We start from the raw sequence: 26209 nt of genomic DNA, 5'->3' as shown, positions 1-26209 counted from the left end.
GAAATTATTTGAAACACTCTTTTTCTATTCTATAACAAACATAATAGATAATCTACCTAACACACATAAATTAAAAAAAAAAAAAAAAAGAAGCCTGGGCATGGTGGCTCATGCCTGTAATCCCAGCACTTTAGAAGGCCAAGGCAGGCAAATCACTTGAGGTCAGGAGTTCGAGACCAACCTGGCCAACATGATGAAACCCTGTCTCTACTAAAAATACAAAAATTAGCCAGGTGTGGAGCCAGGCACCTGTAATCCCAGCTACTCGGGAGGAAGGAGAATCACTTGAACCCGGGAGGTGGAGGCTGCAGTGAGCCAAGATCATGCCACTGCACTCCAACCTGGGAGACAAAGTAAGACTCCATCTCAAAAAAAAAAAAAATTGTTTTCAAAAAACCCCCATAATATCTGATATGGTTTGGCTGTGTCCCCATCCAAATCTCATCTTTTATTATAGCTCCCATAATCCTCACGTGTCATGGGAGGGACTTGAATCATGGGGGTGGGTTTTTCCCATGCTGTTGTGATAATGAGTAAGTTTCACGAGATCTGATGGTTTTATAAAGGGCAGTTCCCCTGCACACCTTCTCTTGCCTGCCACCATGTAAGACATGACTTTGCTCCTCCGCTTTCTGCCATGACTATGAAGCCTCCTCAGCCATGTGGAACTGTGAGTGCATGAAACCTCTTTTTCTTTATAAATTACCCAGTCTCGGGTATTTCTTCATAGCGTATGAAAATGGACTAATGCAATAGCCTAACTAAAATATGAAAAAAATACATAAAATATTACTTATAATCAGGGCAGAATGGAGATGAGGCAAGCAAGGTGCTTAGCATGCAAAATTTAAGGAGGCAAAGTAGGGAAAGTGCTGAACCTGCACTTGCAGGACACTTGCATCTGTATCTCCTCAAATTTTGCACCTAAGCAACCTCACTTGCCTCACCTTAGTCCTGGCCCTATTTAGAATAATATAATTATATTAAAAATGCAAAATTTTTCATGACTTTGGTAGAGGATTTAATGAAGCAAATAGACATTTGCACCCCTATATATACTGTCATCATGAATGCAAAACCTACAAATGCAGGATGATACAAGTGTGTTATTTTATTCACAACTTGGTAAAAGTTCTGAACCAAGTAAACTCTTCCCTCAATGTGCATGGTAGTTTCAATTAAAAAAAAAAAAAAAAGCATATACTAAAACCATGCCAAAAATACTTTGGTTGTACATGCAAAATGGAGGTTCTAGAGTCAGATCATCATACAAAGAATTTTTAAGTACAAGAAGACCTGAGGGGGATATTTAAAAATCATATGGGAGAAAGGCAGACACACACATCACAGGTCATCACACATCCTTTGTCCTCACCCTCTCTCAATGTCAGTAAGGCTCTCCCAATCAATAATTGAAAATATCCCTCCTGCTGGCATTTCCTGAAGAAAAAATAAATACGTAAAAATTTAAAAAATAAAATGTCCCCCACAAATTTCCAAACTTTCCCTAGTTTGATCCATTACTATTGACAACACTGTCCCTTGATAAATCAAATACATGTGTAAAGAGGTCCATGTAGAGTTAATTTATCTACTTATGGTAAAATTGATACGCCATGGTATACTCATGCAATGAAATACTATATAATATCTAAATTAACTATATCTACAACATGGGAAGATCTCATAAACATAATGTTTGATAACAGAAACAAGCTGCAGAAGGGTATGGGCAGTAGTCCTCCATGTACATTTTTAAAACTCACAAAATAACTATATATTGTTGATGAATACATTAAATACACAGGAACAATACCAACTTCAGGACAATGGTTACCAACAAAGAAAAAATGAGGGGAAAGGGATGTAGGAGTAGCTTTACCTGTCTGGGTAATAGTTTATTTTTAAAAGCAGAGAGGCGAGGAGCAGTGCTCACACCTGTAATCCCAGCACTTTGGGAGGCCAAGGGAGTAGCATCGCTTGAGCCCAGAAGTTTGAGATCAGCCTGGGCAACATGGGGAGATCCCAGCTCTACAAAAAATTAAAAAGTAGTCTGACATGGTGGCATACACCTGTGGTCCCAGCTACTCGGGAGGTTGAGATGGAAGGATTGCTTGAGCCTGGGAGGTCAAGGCTACAATAAGCCATGATTGTGCCACTGCACTCCAGCCTGGGTGATAGTGCAAGAACTTGTCTCAATTAATCAATCAATCAATAAAGAGAGAGAGAGAGAGAGAGAGAGAGGTGGGACGAGAAATAAACAAGATGAGCCTAGAACATCTTGTAGTGCTAGAAAGTAAGGAAATCCTCAAAAGAAAAACCCACTATCATGGGAGCATGTCAAAGAAACACAGAAGCCAACCAGCAGAGCTCTCAATGAGCCAAAACTGGAAAAATCTGACCAATGAAATAAAGCAGTATTGGATTATAACCTGTATAAAATAAATATCCATGAGTCCATACTGATATAAACAAATGAATGAATAAGTGAATAAATAAATGGGGGAGGGAGAGGAGGCTGCAACACCAAGCAGAGGAGGCAGGAACCAGAGCGTGAGCAGTAGCTGAGTGGGCACCATGGCTGGGATCACCACTATTGAGGCAGTTAAGGGCAATATCCAGGTTCTGCAGCAGCAGGCAGATGATGCAGAGGAACGAGCCGAGCGCCTCCAGTGAGAAGTTGAGGGGGAAAGGCGGGCTGGAACAGGTTGAGGCTGAGGTGGCCACAAGCTGAGCACCTCCAGTGAGAAGTTCAGGGAGAAAGGCAAGCCTGGGAACAGGCTGAGGCTGAGGTGGCCTCCTTGAACTGCAGGATCCAGCTGGTTGATGAGAAGCTGGACCATGCTCAGGAGCGCCTGGCCACTGCCCTGCAAAAGCTGGAAGAAGCGGAAAAAGCTGCTGCTAAGAGTGAGAGAGGTATGAAGGTTATTGAAAACCAGCCTTAAAAAATGAAGAAAAGATGGAACTCCAGGAAATCCAACTTAAAGAAGCTAAGCACATTGCAAAAGAGGCAGATAGGAAGTATAAAAAGGTGGCTCATAAGTTGGTGATCATTGAAAGACACTTGAAACACACAGAGGAACAAGCTGAGCTGGCAGAGTCCCGCTGCCGAGAGATGGATGAGCATATCAGACGGAGGGACCAGAATCTGAAGTGTCTGAGTGCTGCTGAAGAAACGTACTCTCAAAAAGAAGACAAGTATGAGAAAGAGATCAAGATTCTTACTGATAAACTCAAGGAGGCAGAGACCTGTGCTGGGTTTGCTGAGACATCGGTAGCCAAGCTGGAAAAGACAATTGATGACTTGGAAGATAAACTGAAATGCACCAAAGAAGAGCACCTCTGTACACAAAAGATGCTGGACCAGACTCTGCTTGACTGAATGAGATGTAGAATGCCCCAGTCCCACCCTGCTGCTGCTCCTCCCTCTGACCCTGACTCTTCCTGAGGCCAGCCTGCCTGAAGCTGACCTTTAACTGAGGGCTGATCTTTAACTGCAAGGCTGCTTTCCCCTTTTGCCTCCTGCTCCTCCCCTGTGTCTTTTTTGCCAAACTGTCTCTATCGATTCCCGGAGATTCCAGCTGGGCTAGAGGCTGAGCACCTTTGGAAACAACATTTGAGGGAATGTGAGCACAATGCATAATGTCTTTAAAAAGCATGTGGTGATGTACACATTTTGTAATTACTGTTTTTGTTGTTTTGTAGCAACCATTTTTAAACATTGCAAATAATTCCACAGCCCTGAAGCAGCAACCTCATCCCTCTCTCACTTTTGGAAGGTGACTTTTCAGCTTACTGCATATTGCGCTCTCCATAGAGGAGAGGAAAAGGTATAGGCCTGCCTTACTGAGAGCCAAACAGAGCCCAGGGAAAGACTCCACTAGGGGAGACCTCATTGCTCTGTACAAAGTACCAGCTAAACCAGAAAGGTGATTCCAGGAGGAGTCAGTCAAATGACAACAACAACAACAACAAAAAAAGTGTGCTGTTCAAGTTCTCACTTTAAGATACCTTTGGACAATATTACTTCTTTTTTCTTTTTTTCATTAGAAGTGCCCAAATTAAGATGGTAAGACCTCTGAGACCAAATTTTTGTCCCATCTCTACCCCTCCCAACTGCTTACAGAATAGATCATGTGACCCTTACGTTGCGGTGACCACTTAATTGCTTTCCTGCCTCCTTGAAAGAAAGATTATGTTTTTGCCACTGATGTAGCCATGCGAAGCTCATCTCATTACCCTTTCCTGGGTTTGAAACTGCTGTCTCTAAAAGTGCTGTCTCATTGTGCTTTGTATCAGTCAGTGCTGGAGAAATCTTGAACAGCTTATGTACAAAACTTTAAATTTTATATTATTTTGAAACTTTGCTTCTTTGGGTTTGTGGCACCCTGGCCATCCCATCTGGCTGTGACAGCCTCTGCAGTCCGTGGGCTGGAAGTTTAGTGATCTTTTAAAGCTTGTTTCCCCATTTCCTGGTAAGGTTTCTAGGTGGTCTGTTAGATGGACGTCCTGCAGCTTACTGGCTTAAAATGTACTCTCCTTTGATGTGGTCTCTTTGGGTCCAACTGGGAGAAATAGAAATGAATAGTGCAACTGTTTTGATACTGAATATTGACAAATGTCTTTTTGAAATAAAGAACCAGTCCCTCCAAAAAATAAAAAATAAATAGATGGGAAAGAAGAGACAAATCTCCCATGCAGAAGAATTCAAAATAATTGATATAGAACACTACCTTTGAGGTGGGTGAAAGAGTGAATACACAAATAGGTAATGACCAGACCATATATAAAAATAGAACTCTGACTCACAACCTGCAACAACCAGTCCAGAAAGCCAAACCACAATGCTATGGACTGAATATTTGTGTCACCCCAAAATTCATACATTGAAGCCTAATCCCCAATGTGATGGCACCTGGAGGTGGGGTTTTGGGGAGGTAATTAGGTCATGATGATGGAGTGCTCTATAAATGAGATTAGTTCCCTTATAAGAAGACACACGAGAAAGCTTGCTTCCTCTCTCTGCTCTCTTCCATGTGAGGACACAAGGAGAAGAAGGCCATCTGCAAACCAGGAAGCAAGACCTCCAGACACAGGATCTTCCAGCCCCTTAATCTTGCACTTCCCAGCCTCCAGAACTGTAAGTAATGAATGTTTGTTGTTGAAGCCACCGAACCCTATGGTTTGTCAGAGGAGCCTAAACTGACTAAGCACAAAACTTATATAACAATTAGCCCAACAGTCAGGACTTGACCAGTAACTAACAACTTCCCTAATTTCTGTACCAACTTTTAAGTTAAGACTTGCTGGAGAAAGCAAAATATATACCACTAATCAATAATACAGGATGTCCCACCCTTTCCATGTCAGCAGTCTCCAAACAGGGCCTATCTGGAACTTTCCCTTTCTTCTACAATATAGCTTTCCTTTTTTTTATTGTTTTCTGTTTTGTTTTGTTTTTTGAGATGAAGTTTTGCTCTTGTTGCCCAGGCTGGAGTGCAATGGCACGATCTCAGCTCACCGCAACCTCCACCTTCCAGGTTCAAATGATTCTCCTGCCTCAGCCTCCCAGATAGCTAGGATTACAGACATGCGCCACATACCCAGCTAATTTTGTGTTTTTAGTAGACACATGTTGGTCATGGCTGGTCTCGAACTCCTGACCTCAGGTGATCCGCCTGCCTCAACCTCCCAAAGTGCTGGGATTATAGGCGTGAGCCACCACGCCCAGCCGCTTTGCCTTTTTTCTACAATAAAGTTTTCCTACTCCTCTAACTGCCAAACACAAGTGATGATGGCTGACTCCTTTGTTATGGGAGGCTTTGAATAGATAGCCTTTACTTGTTCTCATTTAGATGGTCCTCATTTATTTCCATAAGAAGAAATAAAGCTTCATTTCTTAAGTGTGGGCTGTGCAAAGCGAACTCCTTCCCAACAGCACAGTATGAGGAAGTAAAGGGTAACTTTACAGTGAAGAAACCTGATCAGCACTATCTCTGCCAGGGGATCAAGGTCAATATCAACAGTGACAAGTCAAGTTGAACTATGTCGTGACAAAAATGGCACTTGACCTCTGTGGTCTTCCTCCCAAAAACTCATAATCCCAGAAAATCATTAGAAGAATATCAAACAAATCTCAATTAAGCAATAGTCTAAAAAATTATTGACCGGTACTCCTCAAAACTGTTAAGGTTATCAAAAACAAGGAAAGTCTGAGAAACTGCCACATCCAAAAGGATTGTAGAGAGATACGATACTCCTCAAAATTGTAAAGGTTATCAAAAACAAGGAAAGTCTGAAAAACTGCCACATCTAAAAGGTTCTAAAAAATAGTTTATTTGAAAAAGAGAGAGAAAGCAGTACGAGCAGTTGTGGCAAAATGTTAACAAACATTAAATATGGATGATGGGTCACCCCACTATTACTCTTTCTCATATTATTCCCTGTCCCTTTTTATACAGGTAAAATATATCAGAATTTCAATTATTTTTAATCCTTCAAAACGAACTCCAATTTAACCCCAACAGATTCTAGCTTTTCTCTTTTTCACCCTCCCATCTGTCACACTGGCAGTTTTCTGAAGGGACCAAGCAGATGCCCATTCTCACATTCTCCAAGCAGCCTGGGAATTCCTACAATTATTCCAGTAACTACCACTATGATTTGAAAGCTTTCTCTCATCCCCTTGTTTTGGTATTTACTTCTCCTTTGTGCTCTACACATTTTACTTTGGATTAGAGTTAGTTTTGTGCCTGTTTTTCTTTCCCTGAGTGCTCAATATCTCAAGATACTGAAGACAGGCACCATGTCTTGGTCATCATTCCATTCCTCTACCCCCGCACCAAGCACTGTGACTTGCTAATAGTATGACTCAATGAATTTATTATTTGATTGTAAGAGAAAAGAGGTTCAACATAAAGTCCTTTTCTAAGCCAGGCATGCTGGTGCACACCTGTAGTCTAACTACTCAGAAGGTTGAGGCAGAAGGATTGCTCGAGCCCAGGAGTTCGAGTCCAGCACAGGCAACTTAGTAAGACCCTGTCTCAAGAAGAAGCAAAAAGAAGGAAGAAGGAGGAAGAAGGAGGGAGGGAGGAAGGGTAGGAAGGAAGGAAGGAAGGAAGGAGGAGGGGAGGGGAGAATTTGTAAAACAAAACAAAAAAGTGAATATTAGAAAAAAAAATGTAAGTCCTTTTCTGTAGTGCAACATAACAGTAAGAACAAAATCTGAGAAATGATGAATGAAATTTGGCTTTGAAATTACCAATGAGGTTTAAGAAGTTCCAGAAAAATTATGAAAGCAGGTAACAGAATACAAAGAGTTAAGGAGTAAAGTTAAGAAACAGATAATATAAGCTTATTCGCTTACACCAAGAGTGGAGCTCCTCATGCTGCTATCATATTTCACCCCAAAACTGAATGGAAACAGAAAACATACAGAGGACATACATGTCACTAAGAAAACGAAGAACAGATGCATTTAAAAAGAACTATCAGTCTAGAAACTGACTTAAGAGAAAAAGCTGATTGAGTGAGACACCAAGAATCACCAAACAAAGTCGATATTATAGTAGGAGCCACAACAGTAACTACAACTAAATATCTAAAATGTATTGAGCACTAGAAAGTGCCGGCACTGGTTAAGGCTTTTTTCATAGTATCTCATTTAATCCTCCCAACAGTCCTATGAGGTACTCACCATTATTGTGCTCAGTTATAAACAAAGGAACTAGTTTTAAGATCACAGAACTGATAAATGACTGCTGACCTTTTTGGTAGAATGTGGTAAGGGCGCCATCATTTCTTATTGCAGGTCAGTAATTCAAGAATGGAAAGGCTGGACACAATTAGCAGAAAGGTCCACTGGGACTGGACCCGATAGAGCTGTAGACCTGCCTCTGGGACGCTGACTTGCACAGGCTGCCTGACCAAATTCACTCCTTAATGTCCACAACAATAGGAACTGGTAAGACAGGGAGAGGGGACAGTGGTCCTAAGCACCAGGAACCAGAAGTGAGAGTAGTGCAACTGGAGCACTCACAGGCAGAAGTGGTCATTAATGGCCACCACTGCGGGTATGTGAGCCCTAGTGAACTCTGCAGAGGAATGGGGTCTTCCAGAACAGGCTCAGAATTACTACCTATTCATACCAATATATCCTTTGTCCTACACATCCAGGAGAACATTGCTTGAGAAACCCAGGTTTATATGAGTTACTTTGTAATTAGCTGGGGGGGGGGGGAATATAGCAAAGTGAATCATTTGATATTTTGTGTAACATACATCAAGGGGTTGATTTCCTAACCTCCATTTTATTTCTGAAAGTAACAAGTGATACATTAATTTTTTATTGATTTGCAAATTTTACATCCTATTTTGGATAATTTGCTACATTCTGTGGTAAGTAAACTAGGACAGAGAATCACAGGCATACAACATTGTGCTGCAAGAAGCAATAGTTACTTGTTCTCCAGTGCCTCTAAGAAGGGTAAAAGCAATGTTCCAGGACTAGAAGGGAGCTGCTTGCAATTAAATGCAAGGTGAAAATAATGTCATTTCACAAACACAGCTGGGCTTCCTGCCTAGGAGGGTATGCTCTGCTTAAACTACTTAAAATCTCCAGTAAGTAAATTGATTTGAAAGGACTGACATTGCCTGTCTAGCTGCCACGTTTTAATCTTCCGGATGAGTAGTCAACACTAAAAAGAGATTTCCATAAAGCCAAGGATCAATAGCATTCACTTATGAACACCATGTTTTTAATGAAATGCAACATATATTATGGGCTGGGCGCAGTGGCTCACGCCTGTAATCCCAGCACTTTGGGAGGACAAGGTAGACAGATCACCTGAGGTCAGGAGTTCAAGATCAGCCTGGCCAACATAGTGAAACCTCGTCTCTACTAAAAAGACAAAAATTAGCCGGGTATGATGGTGGGTGCCCGTAATCCCAACTACTCAGGAGGCTGAGGCCTGAGAATCACTTCAACCTGGGAGGCAAAGGTTGCAGTGAGCCAAGATCATGCCACTGCACTGCAGCCCTGGCGACAGAGTAAGACGCCTATCTTTAAAAAAAAAAAAAAAAAAAAAAAAAAAAAAAAAAACCAACATATATTATGGAAATAAATGACTGCAATAAATAAGTGTAATCCACTAAAAAAGATACTGTCTTAATGTCTACATATTTTTGTATTTTTTGTTTTTGCAGGTGATACAAACAGAAGAAAACATGTTAAAATGGACCTTATATTTTATTTCTAGGTCATGTTTATTTCTAGAAAGTGAGCTGGGTATGAACAAATGGCTAGGTGGGCATGAACCAATGAACCACATTCAAGACATCATAGGGGAAAATCTCTTGCTTGTGACACTACACAACTACATTTCCCGAGCTAGATCCAACCTGCTCATCACTACACTTATAAATATCATTTAAGTTTTCTCTTTGGACTGAACAATGATAAATCTTTATTTTATCTTAGCAGCTGACGATATTTCATGCAAACGTTGAATTTCGGTCCTCTTTAGCCCCTACAGTAACATGCTGTTTGTCTTATCTTTTCCAAATATCTTATTACTTTTCTTCATCACATTTATTCTCATGGGTAAAACTGAAAACATTCATTCAAGAATCATAGTTCCTTTAACTGTCCTTTAAAAGCTACCAGAATTGTTACATTATTTTCTATAGATAAGCAATAAAAAAAACAGCGTACAAAACATTTATAGGAATGCTTTTAAAAAAAATTTTTATTATACTTTAAGTTCTGGGATACATGTGCAGAACGTGCAGGTTTGTTACACAGGCATACATGTGTCCTGGTGGTTTGCTGCACCCATCAATATGTCATCTAGGTTTTAAGCCTCACATGCATTAGGTATTTGTCCTAACGCTCTCCCTCCCCTTGCCCCCAATCCCCCGACAGGCTCCAGTGTGTGAGGTTCCCCTCCCTGTGTCCATGAAATACTTTTATAGCCTAAACTAAGTCTGCGTATCTTTGCTCTAACTTAATTGATGTTATATTGCCATCACTTCTGTGCTTTCCCTCCAAAAACAGAATTTGTTTATTCAAATAATGTAAGAGAAAGAAAAAGTTTCTCTTAGGATAATAACTTTAATTGATTAGATTTGCTATAAGATTTTTAAGATTCCATTTCAGAGTTTTAGTGAATGATAATGCATATACAGTTTCCAGTTTGGGGAAAGAATGATTGGGCAGCAAATTTCCAATATTTCAGAATTGTAGTTTAGCCTCTCATGCTTCATCTCTCAAATGTAAGGGTACAATTTAAAATACTTTCTTAAAAAGTCTTATGAGAACAGTCAAATATTATATTTCTGCAACATAAATAAGCTAAGACAAAAATTCCTCTCTAAACGATGCCAACTCTGAGCCTGAACTGAGAAAAGTATAATTTGTTTTATTTTGCTTTAAATAAAAGATACGAATGATAGAGGATAGGAATTCTACACAAACAACATAATACACACGCTCCCCAACCCAAGACCCAGGGAAAAGTGCAAACTAGATCACACTAGTTCTTATTATGTAGCACTCTACAAATCTAAACACATGTCACAGAAAGAGAATCAATTGAGTGGAGCAGGTGTAATAAATTGCAAAACACCACAAGAGCATTATTTTATTAGCACTATTAGGAATGTTCAATAAACAGGGTCTATCAAATAAATGAAAAGACCCAATTTGTAGGGAAGTAAATTTCATTCTCATTCCCAAGACAGAGTCCAGAAACTGGAAAAGCTTAACAGAGAGAACTATAAGCATTCTACCATTACCTATCACTAATAAAATAATACTTCAGAATGGTATTAACAACTGACCAAAACAAGACAAAACTCTAAATCTAGGTCACACAATAACTCCAGATATGAGCTGCTTACGTGTCAAAACTACTTCCTTTTTTAAGACAATTTTATACCTCAGAGTGTTTCCACTGTTTGTGGTTTTTAAATGTTAATTTTTTAAAATAATAAAACAAATAGTCCTTCCTCACTGACCTGAGAGATTCCTTTAAGGTCCTTTTACGCTCTACAACCTTGCTTAAAATTTCTGAAAGACTGATATTTAAACACAATCTTTTATTAGATGTGGAGGTCAACTTAAGAACCAAAGTCCCAGCACTTTAGGAGGCCGAGGCGGGCAGATCACGAGGTCAGGAGTTTGAGACCAGCCTGGCCAATATGGTGAAACCCCGTCTCTACTAAAAATACAAAAATTAACCAGGTGTGGTGGCGCACACCTGTAGTCCCAGCTACTTAGGAGGCTGAGGCAGAAAAATCGCTTGAACCCGGGAGACGGAGGTTACAGTGAGCCAAGATCGCACCACTGCACTCCAGGTTGGGAGACAGAGTGAGACTCCATCTCAAAAAAAAAAAAAAAAACAGAACCAAAGTTAGGGTTCTCCACTGAGTATAAGTGTAACCAGTACACTTTCAGTTTGCTAAAATTCAGAAGGAAAAAAAATACTTTCTCAGATAAATGTTGCCTTACTTTGTTGAGAAATTTGGTAACTGCAATTAAACGGTGACACCACAGCCACAGCAACATAAGATACTGCTACAGCTAACTAACTGGGCCTGTCAGTTCCTTATTTTAGCACAGTAGGTAGTACAGGAATGCCTGCTACTTTTAAATGATGGGTAATAGTAACACATCAGCAACTGTCTTGCTCCACTGTAACAAGAAAAATGAGTTTCATTACAAGTTCTCTCTTCTGGAAAATACAAAGCCCTTTATAGATATATTTACAACAACATCTCAAATACAATAGTGATGTTGAGAGATATTATTCCACATTTACAACAAACAGACACTCAGTAGTGTGGTTTCAAACAACCCAATAACCCATTATCTTGCTTGGTGCAGTTTTAGAAAGAATATTCAAGGATAAAAAAGATTATATTATATAGTTTAACCTGTCATTTCACTGTGAGAACCAAGCCTATAGAATATAGAATATAGCCTTCTGAGGAAAAAACCTACTACAATGCCTCGGATTTAAATAGTATTTTACAGTCTACAAAGCACTTTCTTATTCATTTTACAATCTCATATGAAGATTGCATTCTAGTAAAGGGACCAAGTCTATCATGAAGCTGGAAGGCAAAACTCAGTAACTATCTCAACCACACAAATATTCATAGAACGCCCAGGCTTCCAAATAGGGAGAGAGGAAGTCAATTATCCCTGTTTGCAGACGACGTGATCCTATATCTACAAAACCCTAGAGTCACCTAATTAAAGAGCTTCTGCACAGTAAAAGAAACTATCATTGGAATGAACAGGCAAACTACAGAATGGGAGAAAATTTTTGCAATCTACCCATTTGACAAAGTCTAATATCCAGAATCTACAAGGAACTTAAACAAATTTACAAGAAAAAAATCAAACAGCCCCATTAAAAAGTAGGCAAAGGGCTGGGCGCAGTGGCTCAAGCCTGTAATCCCAGCACTTTGGGAGGCCGAGACGGGCGGATCATGAGGTCAGGAGATCGAAACCATCCTGGCTAACACAGTGAAACCCCGTCTCTACTAAAAAATACAAAAAACTAGCCGGGCGAGGTGGCGGGCGCCTGTAGTCCCAGCTACTCGGGAAGGCTGAGGCAGGAGAATGGCGTAAACCCGGGAGGCGGAGCTTGCAGTGAGCTGAGATCCGGCCACTGCACTCCAGCCTGGGCGACAGAGCGAGACTCTGTCTCAAAAAAAAAAAAAAAAAAAAAAAAAAAGTCAGGAAACCACAGATGCTGATGAGGCTGTGGAGAAATAGGAATGCCTTTGCACTGTTGGTGGGATGTAAATTAGTTCAACCTTTGTGGAAGACAGTGTGGCAATTCCTCAAGGATCTAGAACCAGAAATAATACCATTTAACCCAGCAATCCCATTACTAGGTGTATACCCAAATAATATAAGTCATTCTACTATAAAGACACACTTACATGTATGTTTATTGCAGCACTATTTACAATAGCAAAGACATGGAACCAACTCAAATGTCCATCAATGATAGACTGGATAAAGAAAATGTGGTACACATACACCATGGAATACTATGCAGCCATAAAAAAAGGAATGAGATCATCTCCTTTGCAGGGACATGGATGAAGCTGTAAGCCACCATCCTCAGCAAACTAACACAGGAACAGAAAACCAAACACTGCATGTTCTCACTCATAAGTGGGAGTTGAACAATGAGAACACATGAACACAGGCAGAGGAAAAACACACAGCAGGAGCAGTCAGGGGGTGGGGGGTGAGGGGAGGGAGAGCATCAGGACAAACAGCTAATGCATGCAGGGGTTAAAGCCTAGATGACGGGTTGATAGGTGCAGCAAACCACCATGACACACGTACACCTACGTAACAAACCTACACATTCTGCACTTGCATCCCAGAACTTAAAGTAAAATTAAAAAGAAAGAAAGAAAGAAAATTCCATAGTCTCAGCCCAAAAGCTCCTTAAGCTAATAAACAACTTTAGCAAAGTCTCAGGATATAAAATCAATGTGCAAAAATCACTAACATTCCTACACATCAACAACAGTCAGACCAAGAGCCAATCAAGAATGCAAACATGGCCGGGCGCGGTGGCTCAAGCCTGTAATCCCAGCACTTTGGGAGGCCGAGGCGGGCGGATCACGAGGTCAGGAGATCGAGACCATCCTGGCTAACACGGTGAAACCCCGTCTCTACTAAAAAAATACAAAAAACTAGCCGGGCGAGGTGGCGGGCGCCTGTAGTCCCAGCTACTCGGGAGGCTGAGGCAGGAGAATGGCGTAAACCCGGGAGGCGGAGTTTGCAGTGAGCTGAGATCTGGCCACTGCACTCCAGCCTGGGTGACAGAGCGAGACTCCTTCTCAAAAAAAAAAAAAAAAAAAAAAAAAAAAAAAAAAAAAAAGAATGCAAACATATTCACAATTGCCCACCCCCCCCCCCCCGCCCCGGCACATACATACACAAAAACGTAGGAATACAGCTAACCATGGAGGTGAAAGATCACTACATGAAGAACTACAAAACACTGCTCAAAGAGATCAGAGATGACACAAGCAAATGGAAAAACATTCCATGCTCATGGATAGGAAGAGTCAGTATCATTAAAATGCCCATACTGTCCAAAGCAATTTACAGATTCAATGATATTCCTATTAAACTACCATTGACATTCATCACAGAACTAGAAAAAACTGTTTCAAAATTCATATGGAACCAAAAAAGAGCCCAAACAGTCAAGACAATCCTAAGCAAAAAGAACAAAGCTGGAGGCATCATGCTACTTGCTACTCATCTTCAAACTATACTACAGGGCTACAGTAACCAGAACAGCATGATACTGGTACAAAACCAGACACATAGACCAATGGAATAGAATAAAGAACCCAGAAATAATGCTGCACACCTACAACTATCTGATCTTTGACAAATCTGACAAAACAAGCAATGGGAGAAGGATTGCCTATTCAATCAATGGTGCTGGGATATATGACTAGCCATATGCAAAAGATTGAACGTGGACCCCTTCTTTACACCATATACAAGTTAACTCAAGATGGATTAGAGACTTAAGTGTAAAATCAAAAACTATAAAAACCCTGAAAGACAACCTACACAATACCATTCAGGACATAGGAACGGGTAAGGATTTCATTATGAAGACACCAAAAGCAACTGCAATAAAAGCAAAAATTGACAAATAAAATCTAAATTAAAGAGCCTCTGCACAGCAACAGAAACTATCAACAGAGTGAACAGAAAACCTACAGAACAGAGACAATTTTTGGAAACTACGCATCTGACAAAGGTCTAATATCCAGCATCAATAAGGAACTTAAAACAAATGTACAAGTACCTCATATTGTCTGTATGAATGGAGTTCAGGGTTCTACCAACGTGGAAAAAAATTGTCTGTGAGCAATGATATAGTAGTACAAGAAAGACTTGGTTGGGAAATTTTTCAGAATAATATCGGCAGGCAAAATGAAACTTAACAGACAGAATTGTAACTCAAAGTGATTAGAAATACTTCAGCACAACTTTATGTGTTTGCAGTGGCTCACGCCTACAATTCCAGTACTTTGGGAGGCCGAGGGGGGCAGATCACCAGAGGCCAGAAGTTTGAGACCAGTCTGGATAAGATGGTGAACCCTGTCTCTACAAAAAATACAAAAAATTAGCTGGGCATGATGGCGTGCACCTGTAATCCCAGTTACTTGGGAGGGTGAGGCATTAGAATCACTTGAACCCGGGAGGTGGAGGTTGCAGTCAGCTGAGATCTCATCCCTGCACTCCAGCCTGGGTGACACAGCGAGATTCTGTCTTAAAAAAAAAAAAAAGAATCCCAGCATATTTGGAGGGTGGTGATGTAGAAAAAGAGAGGTGGAAGTTCAGATTTGAGGGGTAAGAAAGAGTCATAGCATCAGACTTTGTAAATGAAGGTAATATACTTAGATTGTATTTTCAGTGCAATGGAAGCCACTGCAGAAAGTCATACGAAATCTGGACTTGTATTCACTAAGAATTGAGTCCAAACTGTAAAAAACATGTATACTCATTAAGTCCATGTATTTTCTTGATAATATGCTTTGCACTCGATTAATTCATCGTAAGACACAGAATCCCAGAGCTAGAAGGAAACTTAATGAATGTAAAACCATTATTTTACATATACAAAAACTCAAGGCCAGAGAAACATGCATCATTCGGATTGCTTTATTAATGGCTGAGAAAAATATCTCCAAAAATAATTAAGGGCAACTAAGATGTCTGGGATACATTCTAAACTCAAAGCTGACATTAATCAAAAAATTGCCCTTTTATATATTCATAAACTGAACCACCATGCTTTAGATGCATATGACCCATCATAGAACACAGAAGATTTTGTAACAGTCTCTGACCACAATCTAAAGCTGCAAACTTAGATGGGGCATATACTCAGCAATGCATTTGATCAATTGTACTGTTCCAATCCCAGCTCACTAAATACACCATAACTTGGATATTCATTCATCCAGTGAATAAGGATCTACTCTGTACAAGGAATTACACTGGAAGATGAAGAACTAGAATCTAGAAGAAGTGATAAAACATACACACACACAAAAAAGATGCATATATACACAAACACTGACCCACATATATTACACACATATACCATAATTCATGTAAGGTAAAGTAACTGCAGATATGGCATAAACAGCAAAATAACTAGAATTAGAACTGAAGCTTTAAGATGTGACTGAATTGTTGGAATTCCTTGTAAAACTTGAACAGATAAAAGAGTTGTTTCTTTTGATGAGCAAAGAAAGTGTTTTGAGATGGAATCTACTCCCGGTGAAGATGCTGTGAACATTGCTGAAATGACAACAAAGGATTTAGAATACTACATAAACTTTGCTGATTAAGCAGTGGCAGGGTGGCAAAATTGACTCCAATTCTGAAAGAAGTTCTATCGTGGGTAAAATGCTATCAAACGGCATCACATGGTACAGAGAAATCTGTCTCTGGAAAGGAAAGCCAATCCATGCGGCAAACTTTATGGTTGTCTTATTTGAAGAAACTGCCACAGCTACCCCAACCTTTAGCAACCACCACCCTGATCAGTCAGCAGCCATAAACATCAAGACTCTCTACCAGCAAAAAGATTATGACTTCCTGAGGCTCAGATAGCACTTTTTTTTTTTTTTTTTAGCAAGAAAGTATTTTTAAATTAAGATATAAACATTGGTCTTTTAGATATAATGCTACTGCACTCTTAATAGAATACAATATAGTGTAACTATAACTTTTATATGCACTAGGAAACCAAAAATTTCATGGGACTCACTTTATTGCAGTGGCCTGGAACCAAACTCGCAGTGTCTCCAAAGTAAGCCTGTCTTTTCTGCAGCTGAAAGGATCAGAAGGCAGCATGCCAGCTGGTCCTTGGTAGACTGGTGGGATTTACAGATAGGGAAGAACATTTTAGACAACAGGCACAACAGGGGCAAAAGACCTATGTAAACTGCAACCAGACCTTCTAGAAGGAAAATCCAATTTTATGTAAGTTTTAAGTAAATTAAAATCTAAATGTTAAGTAAATTTAGAGCAAACATTCTCAACATGAAAAAATGCCAAAACTGAGCTGCAGCCTAAGTTATATATCATGTCAACAATGTAAGAGTTTTACATCTGTATTTATAAGCTTAATTAACACAAAAAAATGTCTTCTAAATAACTGGACGAGGCACGGTGGCTCACACCTGCAATCCCAGAACTTTGGGAGGTGGAGGCAGGAGGACTTCTTGAGCCCAGGAGTTCAAGAACATAGGGGACCCTGTCTCTACAAAAAAAAAAATTAGCCATGCATTGTGGTGTGCACCTGTAGTCTCAGCTACTAAGAGTGAGGTGGCAGGCTGAGACAGGAGGATTGCTTGACCCTGGAAGTTGAGGCTGCAGTGAGCTGTGATTGCACCACTGCACTCCAGCCTGGGTGACAGAGTGAAACCTTGTCTCAAACATAAGTAAATAAATAACTTTAAGCCTAGGTCAGGCTATTACATTTGTTTTCCAAAAAGAATGAAAACGGATTTCAAAGAGATTTGAAAACTTGCTTTTCAGCAAATAGAAAAAGAATTGGAAAATCACTTATGATGCTTTTTGCAAAAATGGCAAAGTTGTCCATTTTAGGAAAAAGTGTTTAAATTCAACAGCAAAAACCTTTATAACATAAGGTAGATGAGAAAGTGCCATCAACATCACTGTTTAAAGTAAGTTATGGTGCTATTTTTTAAGACTCACCTATTTTAATAATATCCTGCATGACCGCTCCAATCTACAATTAATTTTCTGCCCTTTGGAAAAGTATTGCTTTATGATATTAATTCACTTGAAAACTGACAAGTAATATTATTTGGGGTCTTTTAAAAACCTTGTTAAAAGTTCATTCTATTTTCAGTAAATCATAAAACTATTTTAATACTCTTGTATCCAAATCAAGAGCAGAGCCTCAAAAATCAGTTATCAGCAGCTGGGCATGGTGGCACACACCTGTAATACTAGCTATCAGGGAGGCTGAGGTGGGAGGATCCCTTAAGCCCAGGAGTTCAAGCCCAACCTAGGTAACATACTAAGACTCTCTTAAAAAACAAACAAAAATAAAACTATTATCAAAGCTAACCATTATGTACTATTCCTATTATGTTCATTTCTCTCCTTTCTTTTTTAAATTTCATTTTCATTACAAGATGTGGTTGCCTATGTGAATGTTTCTCTGTATGGTCTAAGAGAATACTGTGGAATTCTTTGAACTATATCCCTACCCTAAATGGCACTGGCTCAATGCAACCAAGATCACACAAGCCAAGCTGGTGGGAGTAGGGAAGTAGTATACCTCAAAAATAGCATTCAAACCATTTTTACTTGGAAAACTACACGATATAAGAGCTAGAAACAGTATGGTTGTTCATCAAAGTCCTTTTCTTTTATTATTTTAAATTAAATTCCACATGATTCACAGTTCTCTGAATCTGACCTGCACTTTCACAGCTTTGTGCCTTTGTTTGGGAGGTCCGCCTCCGAGTCCTCAATCATGGAATTCTCCTCATCCTCTCACGCTCAATTCAAGGGAAGCTCTCACAGTCTTGCCCAGCCCCATCTTGCATATGCCAAGTTGTATTCTTATTGCAAACTTTATTTACCCTGGGTGTTACAAACTCGTTCATCTTTCTTATAGCACCTGTTATAGTACATTAGGAGGGATCTAAATTAAAAAAAAAAAAATAGAGTTAAGCTCATTTACCATAAAATATGATCAAATGAGGATTAAAATTATCATAGATGGTCAAGATACTGAGAAGATACTGAGTAGATATCCAAGGACGACTCCAGAATACTTTTACCAGATTCCTTACCCCTACAAGTGCACAGTTGGGCCTTTGGAAGCCCTGGCTCCTGGCTGCCTGATTGTGATGGTGTCTTCGGCTTCCTTGAGGAGGGAGGGAGGCCTGCACCATCTGCAACTCCCTAAAAGCAGCTCCGGATTCAGTAACCTCTCCAGGAACACACTTGCCTTCATCACCGGAAGAGTAAGCACCACAGGGATGAAGAACAGCCAAATTAGTCCCATTAGAACTCTTTTAGACCTCCCTCCAAGGACAAGTTAGACCAGGCTAGCTCCTGCCTCCCCGCTCAGGGGTGCTGGCTAATGACTTCTTTCTCCCTAGGCCTTCCTTGCCAATAACTTCAGTACAGAAACTTTTTCCCAAAGGGGAGGGGAATTGGCAAGGAAAGGAGGGAATTAAGTTGACAACAACCTTTTGGCAGTTTTCCTACTATAACTTCTCACTGTTACTTAAAAGGGAAGAAAACAGGCCTCTAATGTCTGCAATTGTCTTTTGAAAAACCTAAACTGTTCTGGGGTGGTTTGTTGCTGTAATTTCATGTCTCAAAATTAATGCCAAAGTCCTCCTCCCACCCCAGATCCTGTTACATTCTCATAAAAACAGCAAAGAGGTGAGTGCTCCCTGTGTGCTTCCCCTTTTATCTTCCTTTATGACTGAAATGAGCATGAAACCAAACTGAAAAGTCCAGCATCACCAGGTCCTCTATCATGTATCCAGCAAGGTACAGCCTGGATGGCACGTTCATCTTCATATTTTCTCTATCTCTTAGAACTGTCCCTACACAAATTAACAAAGACATCTCTGAGAAATGCTAGATTTAAATTGCTAGGAGAAGACCTAACAATGCCCTTCCTTAACAAGTACACATTTTCCCAGTAGGTATTTTGCTTCTTGCCTGATCTGCACAGAGCACTGGATGTGACACTTACACATATATACATGCATAATTATTTAACCCAACTGATGAAAATGTGATATACAAATGCATATTATGAAATAAAATTTTAAGTGTGTAATACGGAGAAACACTAATATTTTTAAAACTAGTGTGTTTGAAACTTAATCCGAAGTGCAAAAGTGTTCAAAAGTGGGACCTGTGAGTGGTAACAAGGTCATGAGGGCTCTGCCTTCAAGAATGAATTACTTGGCCGGGCGCGGTGGCTCAAGCCTGTAATCCCAGCACTTTGGGAGGCCGAGACGGGCGGATCACGAGGTCAGGAGATCGAGACCATCCTGGCTAACCCGGTGAAACCCCGTCTCTACTAAAAAATACTAAAAAACTAGCCGGGCGAGGTGGCGGGCGCCTGTAGTCCCAGCTACTCTGGAGGCTGAGGCAGGAGAATGGCGTAAACCCGGGAGGCGGAGCTTGCAGTGAGCTGAGATCCGGCCACTTCACTCCAGCCTGGGCGACAGAGCAAGACTCCGTCTCAAAAAAAAAAAAAAAATGAATTAATTTTGTTATTGAAGGAGTAGGTTTGTTATAAAAGTGAAATTGGGCCCCCTCTTGTTTTCTCATGTTCTCTTGCCCTTTCACCTTCCACCAAGGGATGACAGCAAGAAGGACCTCCCCGGATGCCAGTCCCTTGATCTCAGACTTCCCTGACTCCTGAACTACAAGAAATAAAATCTATTCTTTAAAAATTACCCAATCTGTGGTATTGTTACAGCGGCACAAAACAGACTGAGACTGTTACCAACAAATACATAATTCCTTTACAACATATATTCAAACAACTTCTTAAAGGTATAGAACTTTGGGACCAGAAGGTATCCTGGAGAAATATTTGTCTAAAGCGAAGAAGACAATATTGTGACAAGCAGCCATCCAAAAAGATGAAAAGCCAGAAAGCCATGGTCTTTCCGATGACAGATTCCAAAGGGCTGAGCAGCACCTATTCAAATAGTGAGACAATTCTAGAGTGCTGAATCCTATCCGCCTCCCAGGGACACTATCCCGAGGGATATTACAAAACAAATGTAAATACGAACATGAGTTCAAGTTAGTAATCAAAATACTTAAGTTAGTATCTGAAAGGTACAAGTTTCCTAACAAAATGAGTACATTATCTCAAGCGTTTTAAAAAGCGTTTCAACGCAGCTAAACACCTGAGGAAAATGCATTTCCAGACCGGCACTCCCAGAGTATGGAGATTAACAACGGAAAATATATATGTGTACATATGTATCTACATTCAGGACTGTAAGAATTTCCCAGTATTGTGAAATCGAAATTTAAAACAAAAACAAAAACACTCTACCTTGAAATTTCCAGATTTCAAGAATTGTAACCCTTAGCTCAAAATATACTTTGTGTTTCGGAACTCTCTGTAGTGTTAGGGCTCGTGTGCTTTCTTTGCGGGTGTTTTTTTAACGACTCAGTGGGCTGGCTCCAAGTTTGTTAAGATCCTGTTCTAATTACCTCCTGCATTTACCACCGACCAAGGATGGGAGGCACGCGGCACTTGCTTAGCCTATGTAGCTTTACAGGGAAAGGAGACGAGCAAAGATCACTGAAAACTGCAACAGAAACCCTCAGAAATTCCAGCTTTCCCCTCTTCCCTCCGGTCCCTTCGACAATCCATTTGGTGACCTGACACGTCATCCATACACTGCCAAGAGTGCCTTCGGGAACCCCCCTCCCCACTACCCAACCAGAGAGACAGCCCCACGCCCGGCGAGGCGCAACTCCGGGCCGCGGAGGGCACCGCCAGGACAGCCCGGCTGGGTCGGGGGGCTTCGCCGCAGAGCACCCAACAGCAGCCACCCAACGGCAGCCGCCCTCGGGCCTCCGCGGCCGGCCGGGAGGGCGCCTCCCCGACTACACTTCGGTCGCTCGGCACCCACAGCCGGGAGGGCGTGAGGAAGGACTCGGTCTAACTCCGGGGAACCCTCGGAGTTCCGGCGCAGACACCCGAGGGGGTATCCCGGGAACTCCCTCGCCCGCTACATCCGTCCTTCTTCGTCTCCCAACCACCAGCGACGCGGCAGGGCGGCTGCCAGCCGGGCCCGCCTTGCGGTCTGTGCGCGTCGCAGCGCTTCCTCCGCGGGGCCGTAAAGGCCGCCGGCCGACCCCGCGCCCGCAGCCGCCCGGCCCCGCCGCCTAAGCCGCCGCGTCGCTGACGGGTGGCCGCGGGAGTCCGGTGCGCGGGCCCTGGCGCGTCCCCGAGCGCGCGCCCAGCCGACCGCGCGCCCAGCCGACCGCGGCCCCGCGCGAGTTACACTAACTTTCAGGGGCGGGGGAGGGGCGGGCGCCGCGGGCCCGGCTCCCCGGCCTTACCTGTGCTCAAATTGTCGTTGATTTTCAAAGGCACCCGCAGGATGTAGACCAGGAATAGCACGATGAAGAACCACACGGTCCACAGATACGTCCAAGACCAAACTATGCAGGACTTGAGCTGCTCCAGAAAGCCCGTGGCCGCTTCAGCCATGTTTCAGCGCTGCTCTCTGCTGCCGCGGCTCTCGGTGTCTGCCGGGATGATTCACCGGCCCGGAGGCGCAGCTCGCGCCGCCGCCGCCGCCGCCGCCGCCGCCGCGGCCCGGGCGCCCCCGGAGCCCGCCCGCCGCCGGGGACGCGGGAGCGGCGGGAAATCGCGCGGACCGCGGGCGCGTCGGCTTTTCCTTCTCCAGCCTTATTGCTAACAAGTGGCTTTCGTGGAGCGATCACGTGGCCCCTGCCCCCTCGCGTTCTGGGTCCATTTATATTTATTATGCTAATATTTAGAAAGACAAGGCCAAGTGGCGCGTCGAAGGAAACTCCTCAGGCAGTTACAACCCGCATAAGTTGAACGTTTACCACACGCCAGGCACTGCTCCACGCTCCGTACAATCTCATTTAACCCCTGCAACAATCCCCACTACGATCCTCTTTCTATAGGTAGGGAAACTGAGGCTCACAGCAGCTGCGTAGTTTACCTTAAGGTGGAACCAAAATTCAATTGTAGTGGTGTATTCTGGGGCCCGAGGTCTTAAACCCTACATTCTGCTCCCTTATCAGGATTCAGGCTCAGGGAATGAATAAACCCGGGACAGCTAGGAGAAGGGAGGAGGTACGCTCCTGTCGCCGGCTAGCAGGCCTGAAGATAAATCACTCTATTCAGCAAGATTTGGGTGGCAGATGCTATTTACCTTTGTTCTGTCTCTTTGAAGCAGCGCAGCGATTTTCCAGAGATATCTTGACAAGATGAATGTTTATCCTCTAGGTTTTTTGGTGATCAGAGGTCAAACTATTCTCAGCCTGTTTTTAACATAAACAGTCTCTGGGGTAATTTTGACTGTGAAACGGCTACCTTTAACAAAAAGTCCATTTTAAATATTTTTTTGTTTTGTTTTGTTTTGTCTGTGCTGAAAAAAATGTTTATTTTATTATAAAATGTTTTCTCAGCTGAAATTTTCAAGTCTGTTTCTGTCCGTAAGTGATTTGACTTTCTATGTATTCGATGGTAACGAGGCAATTGCAGGTTTTCCAGTCTACAGCTATTTTTTAAATTCTGAGCATAAAGAATATTTTATTATAAATTGTTTTTGCTTGCTTGTATAATAGTTTCCTCCATAATTAAATAAGCTCCTTTAACTTTTCACATATAGGGCCTATTATGGCATACATAATGGATGGAATTACTCTTAAATTTTTACTAATTCCAGCCTCTCTCTGCTACTGTTTCTTCCTCACATTTTATCTACTACGGTGAGATCCAGGCCAGGATAAGTGAAATTGGCACACATAGACTTTCTTTGTAGTAATTTATGGCAGCACATGACCAAATGATTTTTGTGTTTAACACTGATACATGGAATCTCAGTAAAATAAAACGATATTGTCACCAGTAGCGGATCGTGACTGCAAGTTGTCCAGGTTCTCGGCGTTTTGAACAGAGAATTGAACAAAACCCCAGCGAAGCAACAAAAGAACGAAAGCAGGGATTTATTGAAAACGATAGTACACCCCACATTACGGCAGCGGGCGGGGGAGCGGGCGGAGGAGCGGCTCAAGGGCCCAGATACAGAATCCTCTTGGGTCCAAATACCCCCAAGAAGTTTCCCACTGGCAACTTTATGCTCACCTCAGGTAAATGAAGTGGTAGCCCGCAATCAGTCTGATTGGTTGCAGAAAGCAGCCAACCAGAGGCTGAAAAGAAGATATAAAGGTAACACTTCTGTGCAAACATCTGATTGGTTGCAAAAAGCAACCAATCAGAGGTTGGGATGAAGTTACAAAGTTATACTTCTATGCAAACGAAGACTTGCCCACAGTTTGATTAGTTGTGGACAACAACCATTCAGAGGCTGGAGTGAAGTTACAAAGTTGCAAATGAAGACTGGACCCGCAATCAGTCTGATCTGTTGCAGACAGCCAATTTCCCATCTGCTAGGCTGAAAAGGTCAAAGGTAGCCTCTGGTCCTTTTGTTACTTAGGCGTGGAAAGTTAGGGTTTTCCTTTCAATTTAGTTCAAGGAAGTCCTTAGTTTCCCTGCCTCCAGACCCTGTTCTCCTGCCTCAACATGAGTGAATGAACCACCTATTTTATGTGATGATTAAATAACCCACCAGATCCTCTGCGAGTCACTAAATTAGGATATTGACTACTTAATTTAAATGAACATCCAGAGGCCTGGCTTTTTGCTGTCAATGAACCTCAATGAATGGACATGAGTATGACTCTGCTGAGTCACAATCTTCTAATTCTCTACTAGGCGCTACTGGGAAGTCAGCCCTATATTACTCATCATTGTCTCTCCTGGTGTGCATCCTGGCATGTGGTGAGGACTGTACACATGTCTTTGTGCTTCAAAACAGAAGTAAGCATAATCTCTTGCAAACTGTGGCTGCTTCAGTATAGCTGGAGTGCAGGCTCTGCAGAGTGGTGTGGCTAGAGACAAAGCTAAAGATACAGGCCTGAGTCTGATTTTGAAGGGCCTAGTACCAACACTAAGGTGTTCATAGCTATGGGGCGGGGCATTGCACACACCAATCCAAATGACCAACTCAAAGATTTATTTAAGTGGAGATTTAAGAAACATTAAGGAAGTAGATGACTCATGCCTGTAATCCCAAAACTTTGAGAGGCCGAGGTGGGAGAATCACTTGAGTCTAGGAGTTTGAGAACAGCACAGGCAACATAGAGAGATCTTGTCTGTACAAAAAAAAATTTTTAATTAGCTGGGTGTGGTAGTGTGCACCTGTAGTACCAGCTACTCAGGAGGCTGAGGTTGGAGGATCACTAGAGCCTGAGAGGTTGAGGCTTTAGTGAGCTGTGATTGTGCCAGTCACTCCAGGGTGAGACCTTGTCGAAAGAGAGAGAAAGGAAGGGAGGCAGGGAGGGAGGAAGGAAGGAAGGAAAGGGGGAAGGGAAGGGGAGAGAAAGAAAGGAAGGATAGAGAAAGAAAGGAAAGAAAGAGAGAGAGAGAAAGAAAGAAGAAAAGAAAGAGAGAAAGAAAGAAAAAGGAAAGAAAGGAAGAAAGAAAAGGAAAAGGGGAAGGGAAGGGGAGAGAAAGAGGAAGGATAAAGAAAGAAAGAGAGAAAGAAAAAGGAAGGAAGAGAGAGAGAGAAAGAGGGGGAGAGGGAGGGAGGGAAAGAGGGAGAGGGGGGGAGAAGGGGAAGAAGGGAAGAGAGAGACAAGCAGAGAGAGAAAAATAAAGGGAAGGAAGGAGAGAAGGAAGGAAGAAAAGGAAACAAGGAAGGAAGGAAGGGAGGGAGGGAGGGGGAGAGAGAGGGAGGGGAGGCAGAAGTGACAGGTCTTGGTGACTGATAAGACAGCAGGGCAGGCCTGGCGTGATGACTTATGCCTGTAATCCCAGCACTTTGGGAGGCCAAGGCAGGCGGATCACTTGAGGTCAGGAGTTTGAGACCAGCCTGGCCAATATGCTGAAACCCTGTCTCTACTAAAAATACAAAAATCAGCCAGGCGTGGTGGCACACACGAGTAGTCCCAGCTACTTGGGTGGCTGGGGTAGGAGAACCGCTTGAACCTAGGAGGCAGAGGTTGCAGTGAGTCGATATCACGCCATTGCACTCCAGCCTGGGTGTGGCAGTGAGACTCTACCTCAAAAAAAAAAAAAAAAAAAAAAAAAGGCAGAGCAAAGATAAAGGGGGGGTTCTTGAGTGGGACTGTTAATGAAATAATGACACCCCAGATATGCCTAACTACTTCATGACAATCTCCCAATGGAATGGCACACAGTCACCAAGCTCATCACATGCAGAATGGAATGCATTACCTCTTCACCCTCACCTGTTCCTTTTAGAGTTCCATCAAGGAATGGGCACCATCCTTCCAGTTCCCTAATTCAGAAATCTGAGCATCATGTACCTCCTT

The 26209-nt window shown here is 42.1% G+C and overlaps 1 protein-coding gene and 1 pseudogene across 9 annotated transcripts in view; one reads left to right on the top strand and one right to left on the bottom strand.

Annotated features, from left to right (window-relative positions):
* The window catches only part of ST7 (suppression of tumorigenicity 7), a 278422-nt gene extending 255729 nt beyond the window's left edge, over nt 1-22693 (bottom strand). For all 9 annotated transcript variants that reach the window (XM_030932961.1, XM_030932964.1, XM_030932969.1 and 6 more), the window contains exon 1: nt 22175-22693. In XM_030932961.1, the coding sequence (XP_030788821.1) occupies nt 22175-22325 (151 nt within the window). In that variant the 5' untranslated portion in view covers nt 22326-22693. The remainder of the gene's footprint in view (nt 1-22174) is intronic.
* Nucleotides 2578-3382, top strand: LOC104682631 (annotated as a pseudogene).
* Nucleotides 22694-26209: the final 3516 nt, after the last annotated feature.

The sequence above is a fragment of the Rhinopithecus roxellana genome, chromosome 6, assembly GCF_007565055.1.
Source record: "Rhinopithecus roxellana isolate Shanxi Qingling chromosome 6, ASM756505v1, whole genome shotgun sequence".
Taxonomy (NCBI): Eukaryota; Metazoa; Chordata; class Mammalia; order Primates; family Cercopithecidae; genus Rhinopithecus; species Rhinopithecus roxellana.
The sequence above is the reverse complement of the archived record's forward strand: the minus strand, read 5'-3'. Positions and strand labels throughout refer to the sequence as shown.